The following is a 13559-nucleotide window of genomic DNA, read 5'->3' as shown; positions in this document are numbered from 1 at the left end:
ACCATTCTTTGGGATATGAAGTTGGAATTATTCTCATTCTTTCTATTGCTGTAATTTTCAAAACTGCAATAGTTTGTTTTCCTTCTTAACAAAGGCCTTTAGTAGTGATTAATGATATATTTAACTTGCACATTTCATCTACTGTTATACATGGCAGAAACTATTTATAAAGAAACTTAGAAACTCTTTCTAGGGGGCTTTTGGATATGCCCTAGATTTCTGAAATGTAGTGTTAATTATAAATACTTCTCTTTAGTCAAGCTCAAAGTTAAAGCTAGTTCGGAGCCTTGCAGTATGTGAAGAATCACCACCACCCCCTGCAGCAGAGATATCACAGGAGAACCAGGTAAAAAAAAAAAAAAACAAAGCAAAACAAATGTTATTCCAAGACATGGTGGAACTGGAGAAATTTTTTTTATATATGATTAAATTAAGTTTGTGTTTGTTATGTTTGTTTTATTTTTACTAAATGAAACTGATTTAATAATACTTGGCACCCAAAATACAGATGAAAAGTTAGCAAAACTCTTTGCTTCAATCTAAGGCTTTGAGCAATGATTTCTCTTCTGCAAAAACTTAGGAATCATGTAGTTAATTAGGAATGTGGCTTTAAGAGAGTTATAAATTATTTTTGTAAAGTTAAAAAATATTAAGGTAGCACATCCAGTGAAATACAATTGTGATGAAATTTGCCATTTTAGTTTTACCTTTTAGAAATTTTTCAAATACTTAATGCTTGTATGCAAAGAGACTGCCCAAGACTTCTTCTTGATAGGTTATTTAATGTAACTTGAATGCATGGTGAAGCCAATTTTCATATTACTTTGGCTCTTCAATAGTTACCTAGTACTTCTAATTTCTCGCATGTCTATTCTTGTAAAATTTAGAACAATGAACTTTAGGCAAACCATTTACTTTGCCTCTTACATTCTTTTTAATGCTGTGACTACTTTTCTGTTAATCTCAGCTATGGGTTGATCTCTGTCTCATGTTTCATCTGTATATTTTTGCGTAAATATTTTTGGACACTTTACCAATGTTTATCATGGGATAACTTTGCCTAGTGGCTTGTTCTACTTAAGAATAGTTTGAACAACTTAAAATGCTTCTGTATCCCAACAAACAGTTTCCAAGGAATTGAGGGAATACTGTGGTTATTTAAGAAGCTATGACTGATCCATGACATGTATATCTTTTTTAGAAAGCAAATATCATTATACATTTGATGATTCAAACTAAAACTTTTATACTTTCCCTTGATTTACATGATGCCCTCAAAAGCCTATTATAGATATTGAGGATAGTTGTCACATATTTAGAATTATACCATTTTTAAAAAGCACTACATTTTTATTGCTTCAAAAATGCAAGGAAAATGTTTTAAAATAGATTGTTGTCAATGAAATGTACTTAAAAATCTATTTGCTTTGACATTTCTTTGCGTCAGAAACATAGGGCTGAAAATTAATTTGTGATTTTTTTTAATGTAGCTACATGGGAGATAGCTGTATGCATTTGTTTGATAAAATAGACTTTCTAGCAAAAAACAGAAATACGATCAAAGTATTTACCAAATCCTTGCATGGAGAACATTTTCAAATCCTAACCTTTGGGTTTTACATGGTTGTGAAAAGGCTGAAGCACTATAATACAATCTGAAAAAAAATCAGTAAAATTGTTTTTTGAAACAGCACTTTTAAAAAGTTCTTTTGGCCGGGCGCAGTGGCTCACAGGTGTAATCCCAGCACTTTGGGATGCCAAGGCAGGTAGATCTCCTGAGGTCAGGAGTTTGAGACCAGTTTGGCCAACATAGTGAAATCCTGTCTCTACTAAAAATACGAAAATTAGTTTGTATGGTGGTGCATGCCCGGCTACTCAGGAGCCTGAGGCAGGAGAACCTCTTGAACCTGGGAGGTGGAGGTGGCAGTGAGCCGAAATTGTGCCATTCCACTCCAGTCTGTGTGACAAGAGCGAAACTGTCTCAAAAAAGAAAAAAAAGTTCTTTTGCACAAGTTAAAGAATACACCTGTTTGGGATGGAGTAATAGGCACTGTAATGTTTTCGAAAATCCATTTATTTGTTTTGTTGACCAAAAAACAGATGTTATATCATCTTAGCCTCATAACAGTAAAAGAGATTGAGGAAAGAAGGATCAGGCATTCATAAGTCTGTTAATGAATGCCAGATTTTTTTTAAAAGTATACACTGCCAAAGACACTGTATACTTTTTGAAAAAAAAAAAAAAAGCTGTACCATCACCTTTGTTTTTTCGAGTGCATTTTACCTATTTGAAAAATGTTGAGGGAGAAACTGTTATGGTAGTAAATTTGGCTAGTTAAAATTTATATGAGGAAGAAATAACAGGAATATATGTTGTATATTGATACATACCTTATTGATTATAGATAATTTTTTGTGTTGACAATTCAGAAAGATGAGTTATGGCATATGGATAATAAATAAAGGAGCTATGTCACAACTCAGTTATTTCCCTTCATATGTTCTTCCTCAGTGTCTCTTAGATACAGTAAACTTTTTCTTTTTTGGATAATAGTCTATGAATAAAAATCCTCTGAATAAAAGATACTTCCTTTAGTAGGAAGTCTTTTTCGAAGCCTTGAGATAATTAAATTGCACCTGAGTGGAAATTGGAAAATAAATTATTTCTCATGAAATGTGCGAGTATCTAATCCTTGATGGAGACACCCTTTCCAACTAATTTGCTTGATTCAGCATGTGATTTTTGAGGAATTAATCTGGAATAAAACTCATTATTCAAAAAGTGGAGAGGCAATTAAGAGAGAGATGTCACTTGTATCTAATGAGAGCTTGTGAGTGGGAAGTGACCTCAATAACAGATGTCAATGACAGAGTGAATAGTAAAGGAATTGCAGCTTCCTATGGAGAGGTAGCTATTATTCCAGTTATTTATAGTCAGAAGACTTTGTATATAAGGACTTTAGCATTTAAAATATATCTTGTTTATGCACTACTGAAAACTAGGCCAACCGAAGACAAGACCTCAGTACCTTAAGACTACAAGATTTAAAAAATATAATTCATTTTGATAAAATAGTTTAATACCTATAATTAAAATATACGGCTTTTTAAGGAGAGCTTAGAAATGAAATCTGCTACTCACTGAAAGTGCCTTTTAGTGAAGATCGAAGAGGAGGTAGTGTGAAATCTCTTCTCCCAGCCTGGATTTCATTGGGTTCCTCTTGGGTAACCAGAATAGAACATACAAGTCAGGAAAACTAAATATTATACTTCTGAAAAATAGTTCTGGGATTCATTTCTAGATACCTGTTTTACAGTTAAGAAAAGAGTAAAGAAAATAGGTTGGAAAATGAATCACAATAAGAAAAATTACTTACTGATTAATGACTAAGGAATTTGCCAGTGTCTTTGGTAAACAAGACAGAAAGAGTACATAAAGCAAATGTTTGTCATCTTAGTGAAAACTGCCATTGTGTATCATTTGCCCTATATTATGAACACAAATTTGAACTGGTATGATGAAATAAGAGATGAAAATAGAAAGTAGTAGTCCTATTGAGGTTAAAAAAATCTATGTGTCTGATTGATTGATGGTTTTCATGACTATAGAACAACAGTATAATTTAGTCTAAAAATAGGCTACACCTTTTCTTTAGTAAAACTGATGTAGAATTTGTTATAGCTTTTTTTGTAACTTTACCTAAGTAAACAGAGATACATGATTTTTACCTTTTCTGTCTGTGTGGATTAATTTCTAGTAATCCCTTTGGGTTCTGGAATTGCATGTAATGACATTGCTTTTAAAATAAAATGTGGGAAAAAAAAGAAAGAAAAAAAATAAAATGTGAATTAGTTCTCCATTTCAACCTTATAGAATGTGGTTACTTTGCAGTTAAACATTACATATCTGTAAGGATACAGTCTTGTTTGAAATCTTTCTAAACAATTTTGTGGTGATTGAAGGATTAACAGTGATATATGAATCTCAAAAAGGAAATAAAGTGTGTGCCGTTTATTTCAGAAATTTTTGTACTTACATTTTTATATGGTAGGAGAATGAAGGAGTGTGTGATTATAAAGGCTACTCAGAAACCTAATTTATATTAATCATTGCCTTGACTCTTGTACATTTGTATTGTCATGCTTGATGATAATTATGCTTTTGCTTGGCATCTTTATTGCAAAAGTAGGTTAAGAAGACCTGAGTTCTCATCCTCCAGGGATTTTTACAAGTTGATGCACTTAAACTATAATAAGAAACAATTAGTTTCTCTAAAATAATCTTGAGAATATGTTTTAATGGTATATTCAACTCAGAACACTAAGTTTTAACATTTTATGTAAAGTGTTTGATAAAAGTGGTGTTTTTAAGTTGATTTTGAATATGAAGATTCCGGTTTGGTAAAATAATCTTTTTCCTCTGTACAATTTTGTGTTACTCAAAAAAAATAAATGTGTGGTATTAAATGAATTATGTTGTATTTTCATTGAATAACTGACTTTGCCTTCCAACAGGAGAAAATTCAGATCCAGTTAACACAATCATTTGAGAAAGAAGAGAGGCCCTCAAAAGATGAAGCAGAAAAAGAAAAGGCCAGTGATAAGTTGCCCAGAAAAATGTTATCAAGAGGTTTGCAGTTCTTTTTTTTTTTTTTTTTTTTTTTCAATAATTTTGCTATTAGTCATTCCATCCTTTACCTCTCGAATAATTATATGTAATATATCTTTATGTAAAATGATACAGAATGGAAGGATGATATCTGGGCAAAATTGTTTAACACAATTTTATATATCAGTAAGACATTTCAGCCAAAATTTGCAACACATAACAGACATTGAGGAAGGTAAACATCTTAACTCTTACTGGTCCCTCACTCATAGTAAAATACTAGAGTCATTATAATGTATATATTGTTTCCACTAAGGTTATTATCACTCTTTAATTCCTTATGATACAAAGAGCTGATGCCATAATGATTAAGTGAATCCAGTAAGAATATTCTTGGAAACAGAATGTTTATTTTTCTTAATTTTGGTGGATCTTCACTATAATCTAACATTGCAGACTGCAGATCAAGAGAAATGCTTTTTAAATTTAAAAACTCAGTTACCTTGGCCAGTACTATAAATAGTATAAGGATATTACATTTAAGGAGAAGATAGCATGAATATTTGAAAGTATTTTGAAAGCAAGCCTTTTTTTAATAGACCTGATAAAAATCTAAAATTCTTTTACATTTAAAATTTCTGTCTACCTCCAAATTATTGCCTCCATTTGTATTCATTTTGCTACTAATATAGTTAATTATGTAAGTCATTAAAATTTTTTACCCATGGAGGTATTTTAAATATGAGGATGTGGTGAGTATATAAAAGGATCTTTAAAGAATCTAGAGGAAATTAAATAGACACATATAAGAGGTTAATTTTTTTTAAGAATGTGCATGGACATGCAGTTATATAAACTCTTGTCATGCACATTAGATCAGAATAGAAAAATTGTCATGTGAGTTCATTGTAACTTTTCCTACTTTGTCATTTTTTTCAATGTGGGGCATCTTGTTTTATATAAGATATACGTCATATGTAAAAGGGAATGGGATTTGTTTTCAAACAACTTTATACTGGGTTTTTGTGTTGTTGTTTTTTAGATTCCAGTCAAGAATACACTGATTCAACTGGCATAGATCTACATGAATTTTTAGTAAATACATTAAAAAACAATCCCAGGTAAAAATTAAATTTATAAGGTTTCCATTGCTTCTAGAGTGCCATAATTTTGCTATATATGTTTTCATTATTGAGTTAGAGTATTAGAGTAAGATTGCAGATATTTGAAGTACACCAAAAACATTTTAGTTTTTCAGGGCAAAGATGTTGGTCTAGTATATGCACATATATAAATATCTTTTTGCATTTTGCATGTCACCATGATGTACGAATTTTGGGAAACAGAATCACTAAGATATTTAGACTCTTAATTTAGTTAGGTATATGCCATTAATCATGATAAAAAAGAAAAATATCTCACCATAGAGAATTCAACCAAATAAGAACTTAGTGTATTCACTTATAATTAGTTTTTGAACTTTTTAAATGCAAAATTTTTCTTCTTTCTTGCTGAGCTTATAAGCCATCAACCCAAAGATTTTTGAGGTCTTTGAGTCAGTACTTTAATTGTGAAATCTTTAATTTTGTCAGATCACTAAATGAGTAATTTTTAACTTTTTTGACAACTCATAACCCCTTTGAGGCATTCTCCCTACAAAAAATGACTACCCGCAAATTATCTGACCAATACTTTGATGGAGTGAAAGATACCAAGGTGAAGAAATCTTCCTCTAAATGTTAGCTTTCCATAGTAGTAGGTATTTGACATACATTTAAATAAAAATAAAATAATGTCACTACATATAGTCACATAGAAGATATGAGAGTTGTTTATCTCTTATATAGTCTTACTTCAAGATAATCTGTTTTTATTCAGATGTATTGTATTTAGTACTATCTTGACTTTCTGTTTTGTATTTAATATCAACGTGAAAGAGAATTACCAAAAAGGAAAGTGGTCTCTGTAATAGGAGCTGAAGGATTATAGGTATGGAGTTAGAAGATAGGCAACTCTGCTTGACTTTTTTCCTCCAGTTCAAGTTTATTCCTCAGTAGTCTCAACAGAAGGATAAATTTATGAGTCTGTTGAACAGCTCTAACCATGTGCCAAGCATTGTGCTAAACACTGTAGATAAGAAAAGGAATGAGATAAAAGTCTGACCCTACAGTATTCACTGTCTCTATTCTAGAAAAAGATGTGATAATTAAAATAGAACAAATGTAAAAGAGGTTTACAGGTGCTTTAATAGCCAAAGAAGGGCCCCAACCTCTGAAAGAATTTGAGAATGTGTCAAGGTGGCCAGAATGTGTCACTGAAAAGGTAGGGCCTAACCTGAATCTTGAATTAAAGAGTGTTTTGGCCGGGCGCGGTAGCTCATGCCTACAATCCTAGCACTTTGGGAAGCCGAGGTGGGTGGATCACCTGAGGTCAGGAGTTCAAGACCAGCCTGACCATCATGGTGAAACCCCATTAAAAAATAAATTTAAAAAAATAATAATAATAAATTAAAAAGATGAGCCTCTTTATTAAAAAAAAAAAAAAAGTGTTTTAAATTGGAGCTGTCCATACAGAGAAGCATGGGAAGGGCATTCCGGATAGAGACTAGAGGATTGCCAAGGCATAGCTGTGTGAGAGGAAGTGTTATATCTAAGGAAGGATAAGATTGTACCCCCTGGCTCTCACAGGCATATGGCAAGTTGTTCTAGAAAGTAACGGTAATGGGACTGGTGAGGTATGAAACATAGGTCATATCCACCTGTCCTCAACATAGAATAATATCAATACCCTACGGCAGGATGGAAATGTGAGGGGACCTTTTGATTGTTCCAGTGAGTGCAGCATGCTATTGGGAAGCCAGGGATGCTAAAAAGACCTATAAAACAGAATGAACAATAAAAAATTGTCTTGAAATGCCATGAGTGCATCTATCAAGAAATACTGAGTATGGCATGCTAAGTTAAGGAGTAGTTACAGAATTTTAAATAGGGCCATGCCGTAATGAGATTTGTGTTTTGGAAAGATTATTTTGGTAATTAGAAAGATTATTTTGGCAGAGATAACTGTAAACAAAGAGAGTGGCTAGGAGACCATAGAGAAGAAAAGGCACATTTGAAAGATATTTAGAAAATACCATGGCAGGACTTGATGATCATTTGTATATGGAAAGGCAACGGGAACAGTAGACTGGAACAGAATGGCCTACTGCTAAAGATAGCAAAAACAGGGCACGGAGGCACAGTGGCACATGCCTGTAGTCCCAGCTACTCAGGAGGCTGAGATTGGAGGATTACTGGAACACTGGAGGTTGAGGCTGCACTGAGCTGTGATCTCACCACTGCCCTCCAGCCTGGACCCCATCTCTAAAGACAGAGATGCAAAGGAATCCTGAAAACATTTGTCCTGGAACTCAACCAAAAGGAAACAGTTTCACAGAAAATAACAGAGGGGCCCGGGGTTCATGCCTGTTATCCCAGCACTGTAGGAGGCCGAGGCAGGTGGATCAGCTAAGGTCAGGGGTTCAAGAGCAGCCTGACTAACATGGTGAAACCTCATCTCTACTAAAATTACAAAAACTAGCCAGACATGGTGGCGCATGCCTGTAATCCTAGCTACTTGGGAGGCTGAAGCGGGAGAATTGCTTGAACCCGGAAGGCGGAGGTTGCAGTGAGCTGTAGTCACGCTGTTGTACTCTAGCCTGGGCAACAAGAGCAAAGCTCCATCTCAAATTAGTTAATTAATTAAAATAACAGAGATATGAAAATAGAAGTATTGTGAGATTATGAAATATATAAATTTGGTCTCTGTCCCTGTTTTTTAGTTTATGACTAAAATGCCTGTAATCTCCGAAGAGCTGTCTTTTTGTATGCTAATGCTGACAGCTTCAGGATAGGGCTGGTCACTGGAAGGACAAAGGCATGATTAGAGGGTTGGGGCTTCAGCCCCTGCTCCCAGCCTCCTGGATGATGAGATTGATGAAGGTCAAGTTGATCTCCACTAACAATCATGCCTACATAATGAAGCCTTCATAAAAACCCAAAAGGACAGGTTCACAGAGCTTCCAAGAGCTGAATACATGGAGGTTCCTGGAGGATGGCAGGCCCCAGGAAAAGCTTGCAAGCTCCATGCCCCTTCCCCTACACCTTGTATGCATCTCTTCATCTGTATCATTTATAATAAACCAACAAATGTAAGTGTTTTGTGATCCACTCCAGCAAACTAACTGAATTCAAGCAGGGGTCATGGGAACCCCAACTTGAAGCTGGTAGGTCCAGAGGCCTAGATTTGCAACCGGTGTCTGAAGTTGGGCAGTCTCGGGGACTGATTCCCAAACTGTAGGATCTGACACTGTCCAGGTATATAGTGTCAGAAGTGAATTGGAGGACACCCAGCTGGTGTCCGCTGCAGGATTGCTTGTGTGATTGCTGGTGGAAAGAAATCTCCACATTTTGGGGGTCACGGAAGTCTTCTATGTTGATTGTTGTGTTGGTGTGAGAACAGAGGTAAAACACGATTAAAGAGATTTTCCAACACAAGTACCAAAAATAATTCATTAGATTCCGAAATTAGAAGTTGTTGGCTATTTTAACAAGTAATTTCACATTTGGAATAGGATGGTGGAAACTAGAATCAGTGAGTTGAGGAATAAGTGGGAATGTAGGGAATTCATAGCTAGTATAAGTAAAACAAGATCCTAGGCAGGCAGATTTTTTTCTTCTTTCTAAACCTGTGGGAAAGACAACAGCAAAGAGCCAAAGATTATATATCAATTTTTATGGATTCCAAATTATGTTTTGATTGTGTATTTTTCCTCTGTAGATGCAAACTTTTTTTTTTTTTTTTTGAGACAGAGCCTGGCTGTTGTTGCCCAGTCTGGAGTGCAATGGCGTGATCTTGGCTCACTGCAACCTCCATCTCCCGGGTTCAAGCAATTCTCCTGCCTCAGCCTCCCAAGTAAGCTGGGATTATAGGCATGTGCCACCACGCCCAGCTAATTTTGTATTTTTAGTAGAGATGGGGGTGTCTCCATGATGGTCAGGCTGGTCTCAAACTCCTGACCTCAGGTGACCCGCCCACCTCAGCCTCCCAAAGTGCTGGGATTACAGGCGTGGGCCACTGTGCCCAGCTGATGCAAACATTTTTAAGTTATCCACAAATAGACATTTTTTAGCTGTACAGTTTAATGGTTTTTAGTATATTCGGTATACAGATAGAAGCACTATCACCACAGTTTTAGAACATTGTCATTGCCCCAAAAAGAAACCCCATACATTGTAACTATTCCTATGCTCCAGTAATAACAGTAATACTGATAACAGATGATCCCAACCCTAATCTATTTTCTGTTTCTGTATATTTCCCTGTTCTGGACATCTCATATGAATGAAATTATATAATATGTCATTCAGATGACTCACTTTTATTCACTTAGCATAATGTTTTTAAGATTCATCCATATTTTAGCATGTATAGGTTTTTTATTCCTTCTGTGTATGCATTTTTATTTGAGCAAATATACACGCGAGGCCGGGCGTGGTGGCTTACACCTGTAATCCCAGCACTTTGGGAAGCCGAGGCAGGCAGATCACCTGAGGTTGAGAGTTCGAGACCAACCTGACCAAAGTGGAGAAACCCCGTCTCTACTAAAAATACAAAAATTGACCGGGTGTAATGCTTCATGGAATTACATGTCTGTAATTCCAACTACTCAGGAGGCTGAGGCAGGAGAATCACTTGAACCCAGGAGGTGGAGGTTGCTGTGAGCCAAGATCACGCCATTGTACTCAGCCTGGGCAACAAGAGCGAGATTCCATCTCAATTTAAAAAAATATATGTATATACAAGTAAATAATCCATGTAATGGCTAATGTATAAGTTACTATTAATGTCATTGTGGGTTTAGGAAGTTGAAGCTAATGTTAAATTTTGTGAGAAATAAGGTTTGCTGAATAAATGACTCGGTATTCTCTCTCAGTGAAGCATATAGCTAATTTCCAGATATACCTGGTACACAATTAGTTAGAAATATACAGCAAATTCCCACTGAGCTTTCGAGGTTGAATATTGCCTGGAGAATTCTACTAGATGTTAAGCAGATTTATTTTTAGTGATATGAAAATTTAGTCAACCTTTCCATTTTGGATCACTTTTATTTAAAAATTGTTTTTCACATCCTTAAATCTTCATTATCTTGTTCCTAGCGCAATAACTAAACTAAATTTCACATGTTAATAAGTTAGCTGGAATTTCTGGGTGTCTACAATATTTTCAGAGGCTATCCTATTAAATACAGTCATTAATGAATTAGAACCTAGGAGTCTGAAGGTGTTGTTGATAAAGATTACACTCACTAACATAATTTTATACCTATTTTTGTGTTGCTTTTAGCCATATTGTATAAATTTTATATGTAGAGATATGGATGGTACAGATAACTATATTATGTAACTAACAGGAAAACAGCCCCATGGATTAATTCTGACCATGGATATTTTTTAAGTATTTTGTTTTGCTCTAGGGAACATCATGTATTTGTTTGCTGTTTGAAATATTTTCTAAAAGTCGTTTTTATTGGAGATATTGTTTAAGTCATTTTATTTCTTACCTGTTGCAGAGATTTGACCAAGGGCATATGAAACATTGGATGGAAGGTGGTCAAACAGAAGCATTACTGTTTTCTGCTTTTTAAAATTTGCCACTGTTATAACAGCTGTTCCCTCTTTCTCCAAAATTACTTCTGGAATAATGACTAGAACAGTAGTAGCTGAAAGATTCTTAGCCCTTCATTTTAGCTATTAGTAGTTGTTTATTAGCTTTTTTTATTCTTTAATAATAAACAGCATGTATCAGTTCATTTTAAAGCTTATATGATAGAAGTTTTACTTCGTGCCTACTTTTGGATGGTTTTGGCTCACCTACTAAATATCAATATGCCTTAAGAAAGTAATTTCTAAACCTCTTAGTTTGAGTCTCATATGTAGGGCCCCTGTAAAGGATTATTAACCTTTAACTTATGGCTATTACCAAAGTATGTAACCTTAATTCCAGATTTGAAAATTTGAAAGCTTGTATAAGCTACAGTGTGAGATAAAAGGCAGAAGGTACAAATCTTAAGACCACAGGAAAGTTGTCTCTTTTTTTTTAACAAGTGCTACTAAAAGCAAGGTATCTTTTAAAAAATAAGTGGCCCAGATAATAATCTAAAAATCCTCTGCAATCTATAGATCTGCATAGTAAGGGAGAGAAAGCTTAACTTTGTATCAATGGCTAGTAAAATTGTTAGATTTTATGTTATTTCATGGAGTTAGTGGAAATTTCAGTGGCAGTACATTCACTGAAGAACAGTTAAAATATCTTACACCTTCTGTTTAGCTCAAATACAGAAAATCAATATAAATGTACTGTTTTATGAACTCCAAATAAGTTGCCTGCTTTTTATTATTTTTATGAGTCAGAGTTTTGCTCTTGTCCAGGCTGGAGTGCAGTGGTACGATCTCGGCTCACCACAACCTTGCCGCTCAGTTCTCTTGCCTCAGCCTCCCGAGTAGCTGAGATTATGGGCATGCACCACCACACCTGGCTAATTTTGTATTTTTAGTAGAGACGGGTATTTCTCCATGTCAGTCAGGCTGGTCGCGAGCTCTTGACCTCAGATGATCCACCTGTCTCCGCCTCTCAAAGTGCTGGGATGACAGGCATGAGCCACCAGCACCCGGCTAGTTGCCTGCTTTTGATTCTCATCTTTATTTTTTTACAATAAGGCAATATGTAAATTATAAAAGTTACTGAAAATACTGTCTCAAGATAAATTAACCCCAAAAGCTTGGATGAGGCTCTGCATGGTGGCTCACGCCTGTAATCCTAGCACTTTAAGAGGCAAAGGTGGGCAGATCACTTGAGATCAGGAGTTTAAGACCAGCCTGGGCAACATGGTGAAACCACATCTCTACTAAAAACATAAAAATTATCTGGGCATGATGGTGCCCACCTGTAACCCCAGCTACTCTGGAGGCTGAGACAGGAGAATCGCTTGAGCCCAGGTGGCAGAAGTTGCAGTGAGCTGAGATAGCACCACTGCACTCCAGCCTGGGCAACAGTGAGTGAGAATGTCTCAGAAAGAAAAAAAAAAAAAACTTTGATGAAAGAGGATCTTATGCCGGGCGCGGTGGCTCACGCCTGTAATCCTAGCACTTTGGGAGGCCGAGGCGGGTGGATCATGAGGTCAAGAGATCAAGACCATCTTGGTCAACATGGTGAGACCCCGTCTCTACTAAAAATACAAAAAATTAGCTGGGCATAGTGGCGCGTGCCTGTAATCACAGCTACTCGGGAGGCTGAGGCAGGAGAATTGCCTGAACCCAGGAGGCGGAGGTTGTGGTGAGCCAAGATTGCGCCATTGCACTCCAGCCTGGGTCACAAGAGTGAAACTTCGCCTTAAAAAAAAAAAAAAAGAAAGAAAGAGGATTTTATAATTTAGTAAATAAATTTTTTGTTGGGAAAACTATAAGAAGTAAAAATTCTTTACCCTCCCCCAAAATTTAAAAGAAGCAGAATGCTAAAATACCTTCTGGATACTGTCTTATTTCATACAAAATATATTTGTTGAACCCTTTTATATACAAATAGTCCAAAGAACTATATAACAGTAATTGTTATAAATGCTGTTAAAATATGAAAGAAACAATTCCAAGAAAGAATATAAGAATGTGTTTCAACAAAGGGGGAACAACATAATATTCAAGGTGTACCTGATAGGAGCTTGGCAAATACAGAAATAAACCAGGATGGTAACCGTTTCATAAGTTCGGGTCAGGAGATGAGGTGGAGCTGAATGAAGACCGGTTCATGCCTGACTTGTACATAGGTTTAGTTCTAAGAGCAGTGAGAAACCTGTGATAGATTTAACCAAGGGAGTGATTTGTGATCACGTATGTGTTCTTAAAAGATTGTT

At 35.5% G+C, this 13559-nt stretch overlaps 1 protein-coding gene across 37 annotated transcripts in view; it reads left to right on the top strand.

The window, feature by feature from the left end:
* R3HDM1 (R3H domain containing 1) overlaps positions 1-13559 on the top strand; it is a 114653-nt gene that overhangs the window by 11903 nt on the left and 89191 nt on the right. For 26 of the 37 annotated variants that reach the window (XM_078327911.1, XM_078327899.1, XM_035305040.3 and 23 more), the window contains 3 exons: positions 257-346; positions 4516-4630; positions 5652-5730. In XM_078327911.1, the coding sequence (XP_078184037.1) occupies positions 257-346; positions 4516-4630; positions 5652-5730 (284 nt within the window). The remainder of the gene's footprint in view (positions 1-256; positions 347-4515; positions 4631-5651; positions 5731-13559) is intronic. The other 11 variants (XM_008998972.4, XM_078327913.1, XM_035305032.3 and 8 more) reach the window with 2 other exon arrangements.

This window comes from Callithrix jacchus, chromosome 6 (assembly GCF_049354715.1).
Source record: "Callithrix jacchus isolate 240 chromosome 6, calJac240_pri, whole genome shotgun sequence".
Classification (NCBI taxonomy): domain Eukaryota; kingdom Metazoa; phylum Chordata; class Mammalia; order Primates; family Cebidae; genus Callithrix; species Callithrix jacchus.
The sequence above is the reverse complement of the archived record's forward strand: the minus strand, read 5'-3'. Positions and strand labels throughout refer to the sequence as shown.